Source organism: Microplitis demolitor, chromosome 7 (genome assembly GCF_026212275.2).
Source record: "Microplitis demolitor isolate Queensland-Clemson2020A chromosome 7, iyMicDemo2.1a, whole genome shotgun sequence".
Lineage (NCBI taxonomy): Eukaryota > Metazoa > Arthropoda > Insecta > Hymenoptera > Braconidae > Microplitis > Microplitis demolitor.
The window spans coordinates 7,191,989-7,216,399 of NC_068551.1; the positions used below are offsets into that span (position 1 = coordinate 7,191,989).

A 24,411-nucleotide genomic window follows, 5' to 3' on the forward strand; every position below is an offset into this window, starting at 1 on the left:
ATACAGACCACGTGGTTTATCACAACTTTCTTTTCATTTTATTCAATATATATCTATATTTAATTTAAAAATAAAATAAATATTATTATCAATTTAATTACGATGAACTCTGTCGAAATTTACATAACTTTGTTTGTTCCATCTGTGAGTAATTCATAGAAAAATAATGTCAATAAACTACAAAAATGAACTCCTAAAACGACAATAAAACCTGGTTACCATATGGGACATGTTTTTTTTTATCAAGTTCAAAAACATAGCATGTAGATTGAAATATTTACTATACTTATTAAAAAATAAATATTATTTTTTTTTTATGATACAATATAAAAATAAATCAATTTTTTTTTATAAGATATATAATTATAGAAAAATTTATAAATATTATATATTTAAAAGAATGATAGCAATATATTTATAAAATTGAACGATACGACCCCGGCATTGATGCTTTGCACAGCTTGAATTAGGAGTCTAGGTCGGTCATTCACCCCAACATCCCTCTACAAGAGAGTAAGCTCTCCTACTCTAATAATGACGATTCAAAAAGTGTTTTCACCAACGGCTTCTTGTAATTTCAGGGTGGGTTCAACACACTATACGTATGTATTTCAATTTATTTTTCCTCTTTGTTACTTGATCAACCACTCGTTATACTCCCCTATTTTTTTCTAATCCTATGGGGATGACGTCAGTTAGTGAGTGTCTTTTGAACCATATGCATCGTACCGTACTTTTTTTATCGTTTTAGCTTCTAAACTAACAAATTTTTTGTGGCGATATTTTCACTTATTTCAAGTTTAATAATCAAATAGAATTTTTTTGGTATTAATTATTTAGTAATAATTGTTTATAAGTATAAATTTTTATGTATACAGAAAAAAAGGATTTCTTGGCGCGAGAAAAATTTGGCATTATGAATTAAAAAAAAAATATTTCTAATAAGTAGAAAAAATTTTTTGGCGCAAGAAATTTGTTCTCGCCCCGAAAAAATTTTTTCTTGTTCCTAGAAAATTGTTGTTTTCAATTCATAATGCAAAAAATTTCTCGGGGCAAGTAAAAATTCTTTGCGACAAGAAATCCTCTTTTTTCCGTATATATAAATATAAGCTGTGTATTATATAAAGTGCAGTGTGATGGAGAGAGTCAATGGACTTTTGTCTCGGTTAAGTGAAAACGAAGGGAAATTTACAGTTACGTGTGCCGATTACGTGCGTTCTAGTTTTACTCTTATCGTTGTAATATAATCGTGTGCGTGTTATGGTTTTCCGCGTTCAAACATTTTTTATAAAAATTTTATTTTCTACTTTTTTTTTCATTATTACATTTATAATTGATAGTATCTACAGTATTATTATTTATTTAGTAAGTAATTTCATTGATAAATCACTTTGAAACCTATATATATTAAATTGACTATATTAAATATATATAATATTATTTATGATAAGAGTGGCGATATTTTTCCGCCATTTTTCTTTTTTTAAGCTTACTTGGAAAAACGTTAGTTTAATGCATTTGAAGTGTCTTTTTCATGTATTAACTCATTTGAAAATTTTTTTAAAAACGCTCAAGAGTTGCAAACCTTAAAGCCAAAACGCTGAGTGTTCTTTACGATCACTTTATTTTTTTTGACTATTTTACTGATGCAAGATCATTTCACACTCTTTTAATTGCTGGCATGCCTTAGATTATCTCAATCTGAAACTTGAAAAATATGTCAAACGTAGAAAATATCTGACGATAAAATTTTTTTTCCTTATCAAATTTGGAGAGCGTTTTGTATATATATCCCTAGTATATAGATTTATTTATTTTATTAAGTAAAAAAATGTAAATACATAAATAATTATATATTTGTAGAAATCATGAGTAAGTTTGTAAAATATCATTATACTTAAAGCTTATAGTTCTATCATAACAAATAATAATAAAAAAAAGAAAGAGTACAGTACAATATTATCAAGACAGATCCTTTCAACTTGCATTAGTTATGTTTCGAATCTTCCAAAGAGAAAGTTTCGTACCTCGTGATCGAGGATATTCTTTATTGGGTTCTCAAACTACAGAATCCTATCGAGGACAAAATTTATTTTGTATCCTTCAGTAGATATATTATAGTAGTCATAAAAGTTGATAATCTAAACGTAAGGATTCAAAGCTTATTTCGTATTTATATTCGTTTGGTTAAAAGTACAAAATACTTCTCAGTCGGTCACAATCCAAATTGTTAATGTAGCAATATCTTTGTAAAGATCCAATAGATAGTGCGGATAACAAAAATTTTTTTTTCATGTATGGTTCATTTGAATGAAGTAACGATTTGTTTATAGTTAACAAACTCGTTTTTGGATGGTAGCACTGTGGCGCCATCAGCCGTAGTGTATTTTTATTCAACCAAGATTTGTTAACTATAAACAAATATATATTTAAATGAAATAAATGATTTTGTTCAGTCAAATAAATCTATTTATTTGGCTCAAATAAATCTATTTATTTGGCTCAAATAAATCTATTTATTTGGCTCAAATAAATTGTTCTCTCAGTGTTGTATCTTCAAAAATAACATACTAAAATTTCAAGTGCATATCTCAAATCATTTTTTGAGTTCCAGCCATCTGAAGAGCAGTCGCTCATGGGTTTTCGAAACTATATTTTCCAAAACTGCTGTAGTTGTAACTCGATGACAAATCATCCGATCGATTTAATTCGGATTGCAGCTTCTTTTATGTATGTTTTTGCATGATATGAGCCTTTATTTTCTGATCGAATAAAAAACGTAATTTTGCTAGGCCAAAAATCATCAAATTTTTGCGCGGAATTTGAAACTTTTTTTTAAACTACGCTATTTTGTTAAATTTCATGTTTTTTTCGATCGAGGGTCATGGTACGGACAATACTTTCTAGTTTAATCAACTTATTGGTTTTTTTGATTTCATGAACTGTGAAGGTTGCTGTCATTGCAGCAGTGGGCTCTCTAAAATAACTGTATTAGTGAAAATTAGTGAATATTCACTATTTGCGAGTAAATTTTTCTGATTCAGTTTTATAGAGGGAGGACTTTTTTTTGAAGTTTTGGAATATTGCTAATAACTCGCTGAATTTTTTTTATTTTTTGATCCTACAATTTTATCAGGTATTTCTTATATATTAACAAATATATCCTTAAAACAGAACATTCCATGCAGTAGTTTTCTTCAAAAAACCTACCAAAAACAATCTTTTTTCAAGCGGTCACAATGATGGTCCCTCTTTATATAGCAATCTGGATTGTTAATACATCAATATGTATTGCTGTAGCTACCATGTATGTAGATAATTGATTTAACAAAACACTGTTTGGGTGATATTGCAATCAAAACTTTACGTAAATATAACGTTGCTATATTAACATTCTACAACTTTTTAAACTTTAGATGTTAAAACAGCAATACCACCCATTAAAGAAAGCTAACTTAAATCAAGAAAAATTTACTTGACTAAAGAATATTAGGATTAAGAAGAAAAATTTTTTTGGTTCAAGAATATTTTTTTCTCAAAAGTGATATTCTCGATTCAAGAAAAAATTCTTCGATTGATAAATTTAAATCCTTGACCTCAGTATACTGTGTAATTGAAAAAAAAAAAAAATATTTTGCTCAGAAAACCTCATATTCTTATTCCAACTATATTACCGACTTGAAACAAGAGTGGTACAAATTCAGTCCCAGAACAAAAGTCTCTCGGTTTTTAAATACCCCCATTTGAGTGTTTAAACTATGGAGGCTATGCAAATAATATATCATTATTATTATATTGATGTACCTAGTGTCGAAGTAATCGACATTTTTCATTAAAGAACTTATACATTTACACTATTAGTGGTGTGAACGTTCTATAATGCACACTATCCAAAATTTAACACGGTGCGTTGTGTAACTTTCACATCGACAGTGTTAAAAATTTTAACACCAAATCATTCACACCACACTGCGGACTCAAAATTTTTTACAGTGCATTAGCAATACTTCAGATGGTTACGATACCCACACACTTTTTTTTCATTGTTACCTAACGGTATTGCTTACAGCTATATTTTTTTTCAGTGTAGTGTTAATGATATTAAGATAAAAACAAAAAAAGGTATATAATAGCCCTTGACCTTCTCGATGATCGAAGTGTCTGATGGCGTATATTTAAGAAAAGATTTGCACAAGGCGTACATATAAGAGTGAAAGGCTTAGAGCGCGAGCCTCTCTTTGTGAAAACGAAAGGATATTTAGTGTTAGCAGTAGTATAGAGCACTATAGTCTTGTTCATTTGCTTCCGCGCGACTTTCACCATTGTTAAAAAAAAATGCCGACTCGTCAGTAACCGTTGGGTCAATAAACTTATAACTATTTTTCCAATTTACTCTTCTGTCAAGTATAAAATTATTTATAGATGTTTATTCTCTTCAAATAAGTATTATAATTATAGTTATAATTTAAAAAAAAAAATTATATATAATTCATTCTGTAATACTTACAACAAAAAAATATGTTAAAAAATTCTATTTTATTTTCATAACTCTGTCAGTAACATATCTATTTTGTTAAAATTTACAATTTGAGTTTGACTAATTAGTACGAAATTTATAGTAAAACTTAACATTTCAATGCAGTAATCTGTCAAATTTTTGATGCTATGATATAATGTCTATTACGGTAAAAGATAAATTATATTGGATTTGGAAAATCATTTGATATTATTTAATTTTAATTTTTCAATCTTTTTTTTGATTAAGTAAAAAAAAATTTGTTGATATCGAATAATTCGATTCATAATATTATTAAAAACTTAACTGAAAATTATTAAATTCTTAACTGTGTTCAAATTTTTATTAAGATAATAATAAATAATATGATTAGTTTTTAACCGAAAGGTTTGTAAGAAACCGAAGGTTATGCAAGTAAAACTAATTATTATAATAATAAAATTAAAAAAATGAATGCTAGTGGAAATTTATCAGTAAATAAAAAAAGTATTAAAAAATAAAAAATAAAAATAAAGAATTAAAGAAACGAAGAAAAGTCATATCGAAATAGGAAGTAGTTTGTTTCAATCATAAACGAACGCTTTCTTATATGCTCTATCTTAAGTGTTAGACTTTTTTTAATACAGTACTCAAAGCTTTTTAAATGGAACGTGACGGCGTTTAGCAAAGCGAAAACAAATTCACTTTTTTACGCACTCAGTGATTACTCAGACACCGTCAACACTACGGAAGCGATCAACCCTTGCCCCCTTGGGAAAGCGTATCGACATTAATTTTCCGTACAATGATTTTACTGAAGATTTGACGACCGTAATCTTTCAGTTAGTCTGACCATACCGGATTAGTTTACTTGTATTTAAAAGATTCTGACGACAACGATTTAACCCAATTATACACTTTATACAGTATATATATATAGGGGGGGGGGGCAAGACGTGGTATATTTAGTTTTCGAGACTTAAATACGTGAAATATTTTTTTTTCAATGATATTCAAAGTAAATAGGAATAATTTTCAGCTGCCGTTAAAAAGAGAAGATTCATATTTCGTCGGTGTAATGGGGAACCCTCTAAAAAAGATGAAAAAAAAAATTTTGAAAATTAAGCAAATTTGATTAAATTTAATTTTTTTATAAGAAATTTACATTTCCTTGTGGAAAAAATCATAGTTTACCAGAAAAGAAAAATTTTCGAGCAAGAAAAAAAATTCTATCTCGATTACACATCTAGCATTCAAAAATTTGATTTCCCATTTAAATATCGCAGGAAAATTTTTTTTCAAGCTTTGAGTTTTTCTAACTTATTAATATATCAAGAGATCGCATAGATTAATACATATTTTGTAAGAAATTTAACGCTCTACAAAAAAGGTCTCTTATCATTTTTTGAAACATCTACCCGCTCATAAGTTTTCTCAAGTTTAAAGTACAATAAATTCCGATATTATTTGACTTCTTTGGTGAACCTATTAGATTTATATCAAAATGTCATAGGACTTTTTTTGTAGACGATTTCATCTACGAATTTTTTTTTTTAATTTTTCGAAATTCCGATACGTGCTTCAGTTACTTGCATTGAAACATCAGTTTCTGTAAAAAAATGAAACAATATTCAAATCTTGATAGCAAATTTACAGCTTGTTTCAGTTTCAATAAGCAATTAAAATAAAAAAAAAGAAATAATTTGTCGTTTGTGAAAATAAATATACATCTAATTGAAGATACTAATTTGTACAATTATAAGTGACTTAACAAAGTAATTTATTTGATATTATATACAGAAGATGAAATACTTATTTCTTAAATTATTTCATCTTTAAAATATTTAAAAAAAAAAAACCTAATTTAGGTTTAAAAAAAAAGTTGGGGCACGTGGCACTCGTCCAATTGTACACCATGTAATACCACATAACAATAGTATATCTATTATTTGTAAAGTTGTTTCGTGATGGCGGTGGCAGCAGCGGTAATTGTATATTTACAAAGCTGCGTGTGTTACTGGACAAATGATGCATGTATAGAGTACAGAGAATGCAAGTATATGCTAACTTAGCGGTTGTACTAGCACTAAAAAACAGAATGTTAGGTAAAGCTAGAACAGCTAGCTACTAACAGTAGCGTAGAAGCCCCATGAGAAGGGCTCTATTTCCACTTCCACTGAGAACAAAATTTCCACCGCCTCTACTTTAATCTATCCTCCGTCGTCGCTATCCCCGTGCGCTGTATGCGCACCGTTTGCCCGTGGCCGCTGTCCCAGTCGTCGCCCTACTTTGTCCAAGCCAACTCCACTCGGCCTGCAACTATACAGAGGAGTAACTCGTTGGTTTTAAATCTAGCCCCCCGCGAATCCATCCAGTCTATCTAACACGGATGAGTGCCGAGTTACTCCCAAACTAAAACGCGGCCACGTGCGTTGGATAGCATGCCCACCGACTGGACACTTAATTCTTTATAAATATACATCTTCAAGTTGTTATAAACTTTTTTTTCTACTTTCATCTTATTAACGTGATTTTATTTTTTCTCATTTTTTAATTTATTTTTTAAATAATTATTTAATAAAATTATTAGTGATTGAATTTTTTTATCATAATTTAAAGTAGGAATAAAAAAAAAAACAAGCCAGTGTGTTCTAATTAAAAAACTAAAAATTTTAAAATTAAATTAAAGTGCCATTAGATTAATTGTTATCATTGAAAATTAAAAGATTATTTATTAATAAAAGAACAAAGTGAAGTATTTAAAATTAATAATCACTGCCACGAATAAATTTAATATAAATAAGCAGCCAACTGATTTTATTTTTATAATATAAATATATATATATAATTATTTAAAAACTAAATTACAATATTAAATGTGTGAAGTAAACGTGTCCTGGTGTACAAGGACATGTATATATGCTTGTTAGTGCAAATATAAACGACTTACAAGAATGACGAAATAGTTAAAAGGCTGTTTTATTGCTTCAAATTTATCACTGCCACTCTGCTCATAAGTAGAAAAAAAAATTATTTACAATATATTTTTTGAATTAAATAAGAAATTGTGTGATAATTATAAACAATTCAAATTGTATTAAAATATATATTTATACGAACAATTACAAGGATTGTGCATTAATGACAAAAAATAACGGAATTTAATACGCATTTATTTATTGATTAAGCTAAAAAATTAGTATAGATCAAGAACTAATTCAACTTTTTGATGTCTTAAGCAGAAAAATGTAAGTTTTATAATTTAAAAAAAAAAACAAATTTTTTTTTTGCTTAAAAATATTGAAAGAAATGGAAAGTACATAAGTAGTAATTTTTTTTTTTGTAATTTAAAAAATATATTTACATATTTTTTAGCGCCAGTTGAGACGTGTATCTCGTTGAATTATCACAAAGAAAAATTATAAAAAAAAAAAATTTTGAGGTCAGTACAATCCGTAAGAATAAATTGTAAAGGTCTAGGTCAACACCTCCATTTTCGTTAGTTAGCTTCCGGATATTCATGAACAAATAAATTTAGATAAATAAAAATATTCGTCGACATTTTATATATCGCATTAGTTTTCAAATTATCATATGTAAAGGATTTTTTTTAAATAATGCAAGGAAAGTAATTAATGAATTTATTTAATGATCAAAATTAGGTTCAAAAATTAAAAACTCTGTAATATAGTACTAACGGATTACATACGATTGTAAGCATATAAATTGGGCTAGAAATACATAATTATAATGTTGATAAATAATTGTGTTGTAAGAATTAAAATAAATGACGTATCTAATGAATATCCGCGCGTCGGAGGCCACTCAAGTTGTCGATTCCGCACTACTGCGCACGCTCTTAGTGTCGTGTCTTCGCCAAACTATTGGGATAGGTTAGGGAGCATTACCTATAAACACGAGTTTGCAGAACTCATAATCAGAGATCTTGTGTACTAATAAATCTATGTCTTCTTATTCAAATAAATATATTTAATATTATTTTTAAAACAAAGTTATAACCGTTTCATTTCATTTTAACTAATTATTAATTAATAATTCATTTTTTGAATATTTCTTTGATTTATATTCGTATTTATACTGCTCTTAGCTAGTGGCATTGTAAAAAAAAGTTAAAGAATTTTCTCGAGGTTCTTCCTTGATTGTTTCCATTCGAAACTGATGGCGTACGGTGATCTCATACGTCCCTGACAGCTACTGACTTTGGAGTTCATAATAATAATTATAAATTGTCTATAAGATTAATATGTAGATATAATTATAGTGGTCAATGGCATTGTTATTGATCTATACATACATATATTTATATATTTTATCAGTTAAAGTATTGACGAAATTAATATATGTTTTCTCCGGAAACTCAAAAGGTTTTTGAACGGTTCGAGGCCACTGTTACGCAATGAAATTCATAATACAGGCGGTTAAGCATAGTATATATATATGTATATATATATATATATATATATATATATATATATATATATATAGGTTTTTTAACTGTAATATGTATTTTATATAGAGGAATCTAAATCTTTGATAAACATTAACGTTCAAATTATAAGATTATAAATAATATGAGTTCTGTATCTTACTCATAAAGAAAATCAAAAATATGATTAATCATTTAAATAAAAAAAAGTATTTTAAAATTTTTTTACGACGATAAATATTTACATAATGATTTTTAAGTAAATTTAGTTATTTTCTGTTAGTTATAAAAAAATTTTGCATAATTCAATAGTTCATAGACACTGTGATTAAATTTCTTTAAAAAAAATCTATTCTTAATTAACACAAAATATATTTCATATAATTTAACTATTTCACTTTTATTTTTAAATGTTGCAAAATACCTTAAAAACAATTTTATAAACAATCTTTCTACTTACATATTTTTATAAAATAAATATTTCATAAGTTAAAAAAAAATGTTCATGCAAATTTTATTAGAATTTAGAATAATCAAAATTAAGTATATACTCTGTAAACACGAATAAGTGAAATAGGTGAATATTTACTAATTTCAAGTTCAAACCGAACCACTTATTTTAAAAAGTGCTTCGATTGGCACTCAGAATTAGTGAATATTCACCTGTTTCACTTATTCATGTTTAGAAGGTATAAATAGATATTTTGAATAGTACAATATTAAAAAATATTTTCTGACATTCGAAAAATCGTTTGACATTTGAAATAGTAAAAAAAAATAAAAAGTAATCTTATGATATATAATTTAAATATCAGTATATTCATATTTATCATGAAATGTAAATTGTTATAAAAAAAATTAATAAAAATTTCAAATTCCAAGTGGTAATAGATTTTTAATTTTACACACTGATAATTATATCTATTTAAACTATATTTCGATAGTGAAAATATGAGGAACGAAAATTAAATAAAAAAAAAGAAAGTATTAGTTTGATCCAGGTCTCCGGAAGTAAGCACTTTCTTCCCTAGACTATCAAGACTGACAAACAGTGTTGTATTCGGCTCGGGAGAGGGTCAGAGGGTCGAGGACTTAGTAAGCTCGATATGCAAGATGGGAGGGTCGACTATCGCACGGTCAATGTAGCTACAAACTTTATATGTTACCTGCAAGTAATATGTATATATATTTGTATGTATGCGTGATTCTCGATATATAAACGTTTACACACCACTACTGCCATTTCGCCCGTGTGATTGACATTACTAAGTATGCCATGGCCGACCAGTTCGTAACGTGCAGCTACAGAATAAATGCAGTAAACGTCGGCTGCTGCGACCCACGATAGCCGTCTCATATTCTAAACGCTAGTTACTTTTATATCCAAGTCCTTAAACCATAAATATATGTATATATATATATATATATATATATATATATATATATATATATATATATATATATATATACATAAAACATACTTTATTGAAATTTTAGTTTTTTTACTATATTGGATCAAAATTACTTTTTTTTTTTTAATTAAACAATATTACGTTGTTTAAACTTTTCGAGTGACTTTACTTTTATAAAAACCAAAAAAAATTTAATCTTTTTATAGATATGACGTAGATTATACTTTCATTAAATAAACTTCATTGATTTCTTTTTTTTTTTTTTTTCAGTTGAAAGTGAAACACTCAAAATGTAAAATGAATATAATAATAATCAATTATCATAATTAATTCTGTTTAAAAATTAAAAATGATATAATATAAATTTATTTTTAGAAGGTTAATTATTTTTTCTTATTGGAGTATAGTAAAATGGGTATGATAAATATATACATATGGATGGATAAAAAAAAAAACTTAAAAATAGTTAAAAACTGAAAATTACGGAGAAAAGGAGAAGAGTGAAAGTTCTGGGCGGCGTTAAATTTTTGGCATTGGGCACCTTCTTGAGATTGGGGGGACAACGGTATCGAGGTCACTGTTACCACCACTGCTGATTGGTACTTTTAGTGAGGCACCGTCATCGCGCGTGGTCCGCACGTAGTGTCCTAAAAACATTTGTGTTGAAAAGGCCCGTGCATTGCACTCAAAATATAAATATATATACATATTATATATATACATATATACATATATATATACACATATATATATAAATATATATTTATAAATATATATGTATACATATTCATCTTTATTATAAAAAAAAATAAATTATAATAAATTATTAAAACTTGAAAAAAAAGTTTGTTACTTTCAAAGTTATGAAACAAATTTATTATAAAATAAATAATTATCTGTGTATAATAGTGAATACCAAGTTTATAAATATTTGATAAATACCATCTAAGACTTAATGCATTTCAATAATAAGTTTATTTGTGTTTTGTTTCACACAATTATTACAACTGTGAATTTGTGTCACAGTGAATTTACACACTGTCAAGTTTCTGAGGATGCCTCCGCCTTTTATACGTGTCCTCGAGCCGATGGAGTTGGCTCGAGAATTCGTTTGACCTCCAACTATCTCGATTGTAATTGACGTAATTTTGTGAATATCGAAAAATAAAAAATAATAATAATTATTAAGTTTAGTACTATGGATATAGTTTAAAAACACAACTGTGATATACATCAATCCTTTTTGTTATTTTAAATAAAATATTTTATAATATTGGGAGATAAAAATGTGTGCAAAAATGAGTGTTCTTCAAGGCCGTCATTTAGGTATGAAATTATTCTATTATAATTTAATAAAACAAAAAAAAAATAAATGAAAAAATAAATATTTATTATTTTTTCTTTAATTATTGAGAAGAGGTCTTTAACCCGTTACTCAATTGTATGATTTGATTACTACCACATACATGATGCAGCTATCATTCTACTCAAGTAAATGTTACGTAAAACTGTTGAATTCTTACTTTAAACGCTTTATTTGCAGATCATAAATTTTGTTTTTTTCGTCTGTTTTCAAACAATATAAAAAAATAAAAAAAAAAAAAAAAAAAGTTGTGATGTTAATTTATTAGAGTATTTTTAAATGACAGTAAAATAAAATGTACATAAAAATAAATAATATAATAACGGGAAAACTTCCTCGTTCTGACCACGACTTATGACACAACATAGCGATACTTGCCGTAGGAAAAGTAAAGTAAGGCCAGTGGTATAATAGAAACTTTCACTGAAAAGTTCAATGTACCGAATGAGCCTAACTCTCACTGGCCGATTCTCACTCTCTATTATAAATAAAAAGAGGGGATCCACACAATACTCTTTGTAAAGTAGAAAAGTTAACTATCAATCAGAACTACTGATGGTAGTTACAGTTATGTCGGAGTATTAATTTATTCTACTACTTACGACTCATTTTAGTTGAGTAGATCTCTGCAATAACTTTCAACACGATTCCTAAAAACAATAATAATTATTAGTAATGAATAATTAAATAATATTTGTTTGATAAAAAAAAAAAAAGAAAAGAACGGAATCGATACGGAAGTTAAATAAGATTAAAAACATAAAATATAAATAATATATGAGACTAATAATAATTGAATAAAAGATGTAAATAAAAATTGTTTAAAAAAAATGAATCGTGGGAGAACAACTTTCACCATTGGCCGTGTGAGAATTCTAGATAAAGATTCTCTCAAGGATCGTTAAGATAATATATAGAATGAAAAGGAAAAGGAAAAAAAAGTGAAACAATCGATTATTTAAGTTGTTTAGAAAGGAAAGGAAGGTCTTTACCTTCTCTTCCAAGTACGAAGATCTAACATAATAGAATAGAATAAAGTAATAAGTCTATAATAAAAAACTAAATAAGTTTTATACTAGTTTAATTCATCAACGAACGACAGTATAACAACGACAGTTACAACAAGAGACACGGCAGTAGAAGCGCGCGAGCGTGGCATGCATGCATGCATTGGTTACGCAAGAATAGCAGCGTGTGTGAGACTGGTGACCCACATACGGTACAGAGAGCAAGGACCCCACTGCACCATGTACGTCTCCACCAACTTAACTACACCACACACTAGCCGGTTGTGTATAATAGCCCGCGTAAACTACCGAACGAATCCGAGTATAGCCGAAGATTAAGACGATACAAACCGACACAAGACTCACATGTGATCTGAGTATTACCGAAATAATCTAAAGCCCTATTAATTACGCTAACATTAATTATGCATATATACATCACATACGGGCATTGCTCTGGTTTTCTCTTCCTCTTTAATTAAACTATAAGATTTATGTAATGATACAAATCGATTTTTCGGTTCATTAGTTAGGAATAGTATCTAAGCGACATCAAAAAATTTTTAATTTATTTTTATCAATCATTTTTTCATTTTATAAAAAAATTGACACTTATTCTTTCATTGTATTGCATAACGATATTTTTTTTTACAAATTATTAATGAATTAATATATACGATTTATGATGTTTATTTTTTCGTCAAAGTATATATATATTTATTCTTATTACATTATATGATAATACAAAGTAAATATAAATGAAATAAATCAATTTGGGCGTAAATAAAGTAAAATATATAATATAAATTATTTTTAAATAAATATACATGAAATTGATTATAACATGAATAATTAAATGATTGTTTTATTTTTATTTATTTTTTTTTTTTCATTTTTTGATTACAGGAATTATGACCCTTACGAGCAGCCCGTGTGAGCTAGACAACATGAGCTTGTTTCAAGACCTCAAGTTGAAAAGGAGAAAGGTCGACTCCCGATGTAGTAGTGACGGTGAGATGATTTATATATATACATATATATCTTTTATTAAATATAATATAAAAATAAAACCAATAAAAGACATGAAAATACGTGATAAAATTTGACCTTTCAATCTGAAATCTTATAACCCATTATACGAATTTATATATAAAAGTTAAAGACAGCTGCTTCTTTCATTTTACTGGGGATGGTTTTAATTTATGCATATGACAAAACATACAAACGGCATCAAGGTGGGAGATTCCAACGTGCGTGGGCTGACCAAGGAGGGGGTTAAACTACTGCCCACGCGGCTAGAGCCCAGCTATGCACTATACTGTTAGCTAGGGTAGTTTGACTGCGTCGTCATTCGTGTTAACACGTTATTTTTATTATTTTTTTTTATTTTGATGTACAATAATAAAAAATTTAGTCATTTAATTTTACCGCCATACAATTAAAAAAAAAATATATATATATACATATAAATATATATACATATGTTTATTAATAATTATAAAATTAATTAATTCACGTAATAGAATAATTATTCGACTGTTAACAACATGGCGATAATGGTGCAACGACACTACTCGGGAATCATTGATCTCTTGGTACCACGTGAACTTCTGACGTTTGATGAACAGCGCAGTTGCATTTTTTTTTACTGATTTTATTTATTTATCATCGTTATTACAATACAATGATTTACTGAAATAATTTAAGATGGATTTTAATATAATATTTAATAGTATATCAAATCAAAGATTTTTTAATCCTCATTATCGCCATTATCATCAATTTTACGGTGAACCATTCTTTCAATATCATTATGACCATTACCCTTTTTACCATAATCCTTATTTACTGACCGACCATTCAACAAATTCATTAATGCTTCGGGAGACACAATGTCAAATTTGGTTGAGATTAATGTCTTTTAATGGTAATAAGTTTAAATTTATATTAATTTATGAAATTTTATAATAACATAAATGCTGATTACAGCGATATTTGCGGTGAAAAAAAAAAAAGTAGAAAAAGAAATATATAAATTCTTTTCTCAGACTCGCCAGTATCGTTCGGATCAGCAGGATCACCACTTGGGATCCAACCAACGGATGCACCTTCACCCATAACCTTTCCTGCTCCAGGGGAAAGTATTGCGGATACGTCGACCTCCTCACCGGATGTCAATATGCCCAGCTCGCCGGGCTGTCCCGTGGTCAAAGTAAAGAGCGAGTTTCTTCGAGGTAGTCCAAGTCCTCGAAGTCCTGGTCAACGTGGTCCCAGTGTTTCAGTAATTGGCGGGACAAATCTTTCTTATCATCAGCACGATAATATACGTGAGACTGCATCACCAGATTCGGTCTTTCCAGAACCAGTGATGAGTTCCACGAGAATTAATGAAGAAGGTAGAACTCAAACACCGGCACCACTATCACCGTGTGTTGAAACAAGTAATGCGGTATCCACAACACCAATGAGCCAAGAAGAACAACCTGGCAGTAGATGTCAGACACCAGAGCGAGCTGGTGAATTATCATCAGGTCAAACAAAATTAGATTCAGACAACTCGGTATTTGATGGTGGAGGCGGAGGTGGAGGAAGTGATAGAAATTCTCGAGTTGATATCTCGAGTCAACCTAGTCCATCCTCCCAGTACAATATTAGCCAAGCACCCAGTCCAAGTAGTAACTCATCACACAGTTCACAACAGCAACCACCAACACCACCAAGGTCGCGAGCTCCTTCGGTTCCAGCTCATCTCCTTGCTCATCATCAGTTTTGGTCACAAAATTCTGGAGTCCAGAGTTTTGCAGCTCAGAGATTACTTAATGGAGTTATCAGCAGTGTTGGTTACGGACAAAATATTTCTGGTAATCCTAGTAGTACTGGTAGTCCGTCAGGGAATGGACCTGGATCTACTGGTAATATTGGAAATAACCAAGGTACTAATTCCAACAACACATCATCTTCATCATCTGCGTGTAAGTATTATAAAATAGTAAATTTATAAAAATTTTAGTTAGTACATATGTAATAAATTGTTTATGTAATTATAGCGGAAGGTATGAAACCACCAGCGCAAAGACCAGCCCCCTCAGCTCCCCGACCTCCTCCCACAGTGATAATGGGTGAGGTTGGTGGTGTTAGGACCATGATATGGTCAGCACCTCCGTTAGAACCTGTTCCACCACCTGCAGCATCTTGGACGACAACAGCATCATCAGCATCCTGTTCGTCATCTGAAGAATCAGCTGCTCAATTGCTGCTGAATCTCGGCCAAGAATCACGCGGTAAACCACCATGTATTTCATATTCTTCTGGACCACCATTAAATATGGAAAGGTTATGGGCCGGTGATTTAAGTCAACTTCCTGCTGCACAACAGTTGCAAGCACTTAATCTAACAGCGTCTGGTTCAAATCAACCGTGGGTTAGAAATGGCGCTGCAGTTAAATCTGAAGCAGTAACACAATCAATGCAATCGCATTCAACACCAGCTTCAACATCTTTACCATCGCAAGAACATGAAGAAGATGAAACACCTATGATCTGTATGATTTGTGAAGACAAAGCCACTGGATTACATTATGGCATCATTACATGCGAAGGGTTAATATTATTATCATCATCATAATCATTATTATTATTAATATAAATTATAATAATAAAAGTATTATTTAATTTAACAGATGTAAAGGATTCTTTAAAAGGACTGTACAAAATAGAAGGGTCTACACTTGTGTAGCTGAAGGTGGTTGTGAAATAACAAAAACTCAAAGAAATAGGTGTCAGTATTGTCGATTTAAAAAGTGCATTGAACAGGGTATGGTACTTCAAGCAGTCCGAGAAGATAGGATGCCCGGTGGCAGAAATTCTGGAGCTGTTTATAACCTTTATAAGGTTAGTTAATTAATGTTTATTTGTTTATTTATTTAATAATAATATCGATTAAATATATTTAGGTAAAGTACAAGAAACACAAAAAAACGAACAAATCAAGTGGTGTAAGTGGTAACAATAATTCTACTAGTGGTGTAAATGGTTCAGGATCATTGGTTGGCAATAAAGGTACAAATATTGCTACAACAATGTTAGATAAACATATGGCTGCTGCAGCAACAACAATGCTTGATAAGCATATGGCTGTTGCTGCTGCTGCGGCTGCTGCTGCTCATCATAGCCAACAGCAACAACAACAACAGCAGCAACAACAGCAACAGCAGCAGCAACAACAACAACAGCAGCAACAACAGCAACAACAACAACAACATGCTCAACTTGCTGGATCCTTTTTACACCATCATAAGATATCATCGGATCAACATAATTCACAACCAACACCAAGTCATCCCAACCATCCCTCGCATACGGGACATCTGGTTAATGGGACAATACTAAAAACAGCACTTACTAATCCCTCAGAAGTAAGTTGTTTATGCTTTAAATAATAATATTAGTTACATTTTTGAAAGCTAAAAATAATTACATAATTCCTGTCAAGGTTTTACTCATATTGCAAAAGACATATATGTTTAAAATAAAAGTTTAAGAAAGTTTTATTTGTTGCATTGGTTGTTTATTGTACTTAAACATTGCGACAATATAGTTAAGTCAGGTTAGAGATAATAAGAATAAGAAAATAATTCGGTTAAAGGCCATTGCCAAAAGTGAAAACATCTCCATCTGTGTTCTGATCACATATTTTTGTCTCTTATTAAAAGAGGTCACTTTCCCTACGGACAGATACCATTTGTCATCCGTATACATAATAAGAATAATAAAATAATTTATCTGTATAATTTTTAAATTATAGTTTAAATAATATACGATATAATAAACAAATGTATCGATAAAATTAGAAAAACAACGTTAGAGACAATAGAAAATCAGCGACAACCGGTGCCAAGGACGGGCAGTTCTCTAAGTCTTTCGTAACTCGTGAAAGTTTGCACAAGGGGACACTGACCTCCTCCACCACCGTCTCCTCTCACTCTTCTCTCTCTCTCTCTCTCCCTCTTACATTTCTGCTACATTGGTGCGAGTCACCATTACCATACCAATGAATGTTTGGTATAAACTGAACGGTGTGTTGGGTTGTTAAAAGTCCCGCGAAAGTCACAACTTTCCCTTGCTTGAGATCACGTTCATACGAGACGTCGAGTCATGCACTTATATCAAGACTGAATCACAGTCATGAATAGCTACGACCTAGGTACCAGCCTCGGAAAGGTCAGTGAAAGGCCTCACGTTAAAAATTTAACGTAGGAAGTATGTTGGTCTTAAAATTTCCCCAGCTACTCTTTTACTAGTTTTGTCTACATCGTTCAGTTGTGAAACATTGTTTAATGTTTCTTGGATCATCACACGCAAACGTGGGCATCCACTTTCACTTGTAGTCTCGCAATGAAAGAATCTCCTTTTCTCTCATTCCCATCCGGCTCACGGATATGCGATCTATTGTTTTCATATTATTATTATTATTTTTATTATTATTATTATTATTTTTTGGTTAAAAGAATTACGGTTTTACTGATCTATTTCAGTAAAGTTGTAATTCCTTGAATCTAAATATAAAAAAGTTTGATCGTTAAGTAAATTCACTATAAAAAAAATACATATATATATATATATATATATATATATATATATATATATATATATATATATATATATATATATATTTATTATTATTATTATTATTATTATTATTATTATTATTATTATTATTATTATTATTATTATTATTATTATTATTATTATTATTATTGTCGTTATTGTTATAATTATATCATGTTTTATTTGTCATTTAGGTGGTCCATTTACGGCAAAGGCTAGACAATGCTGTGAGTAGCTCGAGGGATCGGGCTTTCCCATTAGACGCAACACTCGCCATGATCCAAACACTTATAGACTGTGATGAGTTCCAAGATATCGCAACACTACGGGTAATATTTTGATACATTTATTGTGTTATTGTCATCTTCTTTTAAATCACATGTTTTGTGGATATTTTAAATAGGGATGTGCGAATAGTGTTCGAATCAGGTCAAATATTACTATTTAATTTGACATGAATAGTTCGCAAGTTGGAATTATTCGTACACCCTTAGTATTCAATGATTATTAAAAATTTAATTGTTATTACAGAATTTGGATGAGCTGCTAGATCACAAATCAGACTTGAGTGAAAAGCTGTGTCAAATAGGAGACAGTATAGTCTACAAATTGGTACAGTGGACCAAGAGATTGCCGTTTTACCTTGAACTTCCGGTTGAAGTTCACACGAGACTCCTTACACATAAGTGGCATGAACTATTAGTTCTAACGACTTCGGCTTATCAAGCGATGCATGGTCAACAAAAATTTTCTAATGTTGGGACTGATGGTACAAGTGCAGACTTTGTGCAAGAAGTAATTTTTTATTTTTTTATCATCACTACATCTAAACTTTTTTTTTATTGAAAAATAAAAAAAATTTATATAAATATATATTAGGGTGGTCGTTAAAAATTAAATTTTCTCATACGCCCCATAAAAAGCTTTTTTTAGGAAAAAAAGTAGGGAATTTTTTTTTTTTAAGTAAAAAGAACACGTGCCTCAGGATGATTAAAGTTCATTTTTCGATACAATCGTGTTTTTTTTTTTTTAAATATCTTATGAATTATTCAGATTAAAGGAAAAAGTCATTGAAACAATTTTGTAGGAAATTAAATTCTTGTCAAATAAGATGATATTTTCATCTTTATTTATAAAACGTATATTCATGGAGATATTTTAAATAAACTTTGTCGAGATGGTATGAATTAACAGGGGTTATCAGATATTTTCGGCTGAGTTTTTTTCGGAAACAAAATCTCTTAGTACAAAATACAGACCGCACATTGATGCACTACTATCTAATCTAGCGAAGTGCGCTTGAATTGTTTAACAATATTCGTTTGTTTTAGAGAAACTCGGCCAAAATTTCCATTTACTACACAAGTGCAACAAAGATAGTACTGTTCGTGAACTTGAGTATAATAGAGAGAGAAGTACGAACCTCTTTCAAGCGTTTTAAGAATTACAAATGTTGAAAATAACATTTTTTTAAGTATATAGAAACTATAACAAGCATAAATAATTGATATGTTACGAATTTGTCTATATTTAAGAAAAAACGTTATTTTTAACATTCGGAATTCTTAAAATACTCAGTTGATAAGATCTAAAAAAGGTTTTCCTAAATATCTTCATAAATACACATTTTATAAAAAAAAATGAATTTGGCCTTTTTTGTCAAGAATTTAATTTCCTACAAAATTGTTCCTTTCATCAGCATATTTCATAAGATATTTAAAAAAAAAACACGATGGTATTGAAAAATAAATTTTGATCGTCCTGAGGCACGTGTTCTTGTTACTTAAAATAAAAAACCAAATTCCCCGCTTTTTTCTCTAAAAAGAAGTTTTTTATGGGGCGTCTGAGAAAATTTAATTTTTAACGACCACCCTATATATATTAGGGTGTCAATAAATATTTTTTCTAACGTCTTATGGGTTTAAAAATTGCTTCATATTATAAAAACAAATTCTCACCAAATTTCAGTCAGGTATCGTTAAAATTGAGCTATTACAAAGGAGGGTCCCCTTTTCTATTTAAAATACACGTGAAAATTTTTCATTTCAGTTTTTCGTTATTGAAACTATGAAACAAAATTTTTTTTTCAAATTCTACTCAGTATAATTTCGTAGAAAATCTCTTCAAAGAATATCTTATATCATATATACGTCAAATGAATGAGAGAAAAGCTACAGGGCTCTAAACGTCAACGAAAAATGAAGTTCACTTTTCGTTGACATTTAAGTTTAAAAAATTGATATTTTTTAAACTTCACTTTTCGTTGACATTTAAAGCCCTGTAACTTTTTTCTCATCCATTTGACGTATATATGATATCAGAAACTTTTTGTAGCAAATTAAATTTCCTACAAAAACGTGCTTGTCAAAATTTGTAATAGAATAAAAATAAAAAATAATTTTTTATAAAATTTAAAACTGAGGAAACTATATTTTTGTTGATTTTTGAAGCTCCATAACTTTTTCCCAGTTCGTTTGACGTACATAATGCTTCAACACAGGTAGACTATTTTATTTTCTACATAATCATACCAGGTGGAATTTGAAATGAAATTTTTTTCATAGTCTTAATAGCGAAAAACTAAAATGAAAAACTTTCACGTGTATTTTAAATGGGAAAGGGGACCCTCTTTTGTGATAATTCAATTTTAAAGATATCTGGCTGAAATTTGCTGACGATTTTTTTATAATATTAAGTAACTTTTGAGCCCATAAGACTGTAAAAAAAAAGTATTTGTTTTTTTTGAGACACCCTAATATATATAATATGGTTAAAATATAATTAAATGTGCGGTTATTAATAAAAAAATTATCATGATTATTTTAATTATTTAGGTTTCAAATAACATGTATACGCTGCAAACGTGCCTAACGAGTATGATGGGACGAACCATAACCATGGACCAATTAAGACAGGATGTGGGTCTCATGGTAGAAAAAATAACTTACGTTACACTTATGTTCCGACGAGTTAAATTACGGATGGAAGAGTACGTTTGTTTGAAAGTTATCACCATGTTATCTCAAGGTAAACATAATAATTTTGTATATATTCATGAAATTCCATTTTTTTTTTTTAAATATCTTTGGAAGAAGAAAAAATTTTTAAAAATATATTCATAATTTTCGCTAACAATATAAAGATACTAAATGTAAGTTCCATTATTGTAAATGATAATGATATGCCTTATGTAATAAACCATGTATATATCTATATATATGTATATATATATTTCTTTATCAATAGCTCGAGGCAGTACGATGGAATTAGAACAAATACAAGATCGGTATATGAGTTGTTTGAGAAGTTTCGTGGAACATAGTGCGCCACAACAACCTGGTCGTTTTCATGATCTTCTTCTTCGATTGCCCGAAGTAAGATTTTGTTTTTAATTACTTCTTGTATTAAAAAAAAAAGATTATTGGTCCGTTTCATTGGGGTGTATAAATAAAGTTAAAAAAAAGGTTGCAATAAATTTTTTTCAATGTTTTTTCAGGTGCAATCAGCAGCTACATTACTACTCGAGAGTAAAATGTTCTACGTTCCTTTCTTATTAAATTCAGCAATTCAAAGATAGTAAATATAAAATAAATAATAATAATGCTGGATTTATCTGAACGTAAATAATAAAATATATTTATACAAAAAATGTTCGTTTTATAGTTTTCTAAATGAAAATTATACAATGAGAACATTTAAAAAAATTGAAACAAACCTGATAATGAGTAATAAAAATACTGTAGGAATAAAGAACAAAAAAAAATCAAACGAATTATTTAACAATTCGTTGTTATATAAATTAAAATTAAAAAGTAAACAAAACAATCGACAAGAACTGAACTTTTATATCGAAACTAAAAGACTATATTTCTGTACGCAGTCGCGCAATTATCGTCATTGTGTGTTCACGTTGCATAATCCAATCGATATAATAATGACTCTCGTACGCCCAACGCAGATCAGCTTTTTTTATCGTAATAAATAAATTAATTGGCTAACCGACGTGATCAACATCACACATGCATTCATATATTCGTCAATATTTACATTAACACGCGATTTGTTTAAAAAACAAAAAAAAGAAACAAGAAATACAATAACTTTTGCATTTTGATCTATTTCTTAAATAATGCTTTTACCATTTTTTTTTATTTTTATATAAATACAAACTAAATTATTTTTGACTTTACAAAAGAAAAACATCGCATATTATCCGACATAGCATTTGTTTTTTTTTTAATTCTTAAAATTTTTTGGTTGATAACAAATTATAAAAGATAATAATTTAAAAAAAAAAAATTCTTTTTTAATATAGGGCCTTAAAAAAATCATACATGACATTCTGTCATAAATTCGATTCTGTAAAGACTGCACGTCGGTACGTGAAAGTACACAAATAGATAAATTAATTCCCTAAGAGTGCGCACACGCTCGGCCTCCTTCAATTGGCTCAATAAATTAAAGTACGAGATATTATAATTATTATAAAAAAAAGTAACCTAACGTAAATTAAAAAAATAAAAAAAAGTTCAAAATACCCACGGCTCATGCTAGTTAATCATATTTCAAAAAAAATATTGCTTATTACATAAATTATTAGCAAGCGTTTTTTTAATACGAAGTTATATATACATATATATATTTCTTTTTAAATTTTTTAGTTGATTTTTATCTTGCCTGTGTAGAGATTTTCGCATAATACGAACAATTAATTTTTTTATCAGTGTATGCTTAAGGCAAAATGAACAGGTAAATTATTGGTTGATATAATATTAATAAACAATTAAAATAAATAATTAAAGTCAACTGCTTACAGAAGTATTAGATTATTAGAATAATCTTTTATAACTTGAAAAAAAAATTATTTTGAAAAATATAATAATTTATTTCTAAGTTTTATGAAATTTGTATTAAATTTATAATAATTGTAAGTAGAACAATGAAAATAATAAACTTTATATTTATTAAATTCAATGCTAATTATCTCGTTTTAAATAAAATTATATAAAAAGTTATATTTAATATAAAGTATTAAATTTTTAAATTGAGATATATTAATTGGTTTAAATAATTAATATACTTTTAAATAACAACTAATAGCGAACACTTGAAAACATATATAATACAATGAAAATCATTTAAATAATTGGATTAATAAATATATAGATATTTATATCAACAAAATTTTTGACAATAAAAATAGTAATCAACAATTATTTAAGATGTTGATATAATTGGAAATTTTTAAACAAAATTAAATTAAATATCAAAAATTTTAAAAAATGTCGATGTTAATAGAATTTAAAATTTTTGATTATATTCGAAAAAAAAATTGTTATTATTTGTTTATAAGAAATTTAAAAAAATTAATAGATATGATAATTCGTTATGTTTGCCTTGTTCATATTTGAAAGCATACATTGATAAAAAAAAAATTATTACAAACTATACACACACACAAAACCTTTGGCTTATCAATCCAAAGGATACTTGTCCATATTATAAGACTTAATTTTATTCAATGGAATATACTTTATGATGTTGTTAAAAAAAAAAAAAAAAAAAAAAAAAAAATACATTATTTGAAATTTTTTGAGTGCAGTAAGGGCTACTGTATTACCCGATATCGCCGTACCCTTGTGTTCAATCGAACGGTCGGTAACGTGTAAATTTATAAATTAAATTTTTTTCTAATTTTATAATAATTATCTAATCTCTTTTCTATTTTAATTTCTTATATATATATATATATATATATATATATATATATATATATATGTATATATATATATGAATGTACTTCTTTTTCTCTTAAAAATAATTGACCGTAGCGATAATAATTTGTAAATAGTTGAATATTCAGCACCCAATTTATTTTAATATTTTATTTTATTTAATCTTTTTTTTTTGTTTAAAATTGGCGTTATTTCTTCTTATCTATTTCTGTAAATAAATAAAAATAAATTTTAAATAACAATGATAAATGTTAGTAATAATTATAATAATAATAATAATAATTAATTAAATATCAAAGAATGATAAAGTTAATAATAAAATAAAATTAAATTAAATTAACAAAA

At 28.4% G+C, this 24,411-nt stretch overlaps 1 protein-coding gene and 1 long non-coding RNA gene across 6 annotated transcripts in view; one reads left to right on the forward strand and one right to left on the reverse strand.

The window, feature by feature from the left end:
* The window catches only part of LOC103571368 (hormone receptor 4), a 62,621-nt gene extending 40,570 nt beyond the window's left edge, over positions 1 to 22,051 (forward strand). Inside the window, exons 1-11 of one of the 4 annotated variants that reach the window (XM_008549507.3) lie at positions 7,647 to 7,743; positions 13,631 to 13,735; positions 14,773 to 15,696; positions 15,772 to 16,324; positions 16,405 to 16,615; positions 16,678 to 17,139; positions 18,526 to 18,660; positions 18,863 to 19,126; positions 21,166 to 21,358; positions 21,578 to 21,705; positions 21,828 to 22,051. In XM_008549507.3, the coding sequence (XP_008547729.1) occupies positions 13,636 to 13,735; positions 14,773 to 15,696; positions 15,772 to 16,324; positions 16,405 to 16,615; positions 16,678 to 17,139; positions 18,526 to 18,660; positions 18,863 to 19,126; positions 21,166 to 21,358; positions 21,578 to 21,705; positions 21,828 to 21,908 (3,051 nt within the window). In that variant the 5' untranslated portion in view covers positions 7,647 to 7,743; positions 13,631 to 13,635 and the 3' untranslated portion in view covers positions 21,909 to 22,051. Of the gene's footprint in view, positions 1 to 7,646; positions 7,744 to 11,456; positions 11,681 to 13,630; positions 13,736 to 14,772; positions 15,697 to 15,771; positions 16,325 to 16,404; positions 16,616 to 16,677; positions 17,140 to 18,525; positions 18,661 to 18,862; positions 19,127 to 21,165; positions 21,359 to 21,577; positions 21,706 to 21,827 lie in introns of those variants that run through there. The other 3 variants (XM_008549505.3, XM_008549508.3, XM_008549506.3) reach the window with 3 other exon arrangements.
* Positions 1 to 22,136, reverse strand: part of LOC103571369 (uncharacterized) — a 51,777-nt gene extending 29,641 nt beyond the window's left edge. The window contains exons 1-3 of one of the 2 annotated variants that reach the window (XR_008403959.1): positions 22,047 to 22,136; positions 12,320 to 12,367; positions 11,404 to 11,476 (exon numbers count right to left, since the gene is read on the reverse strand). This is a non-coding gene — a long non-coding RNA (uncharacterized LOC103571369). Of the gene's footprint in view, positions 1 to 11,403; positions 11,477 to 12,319; positions 12,368 to 22,046 lie in introns of those variants that run through there. The other variant, XR_549046.2, reaches the window with a different exon arrangement.
* Positions 22,137 to 24,411: the final 2,275 nt, after the last annotated feature.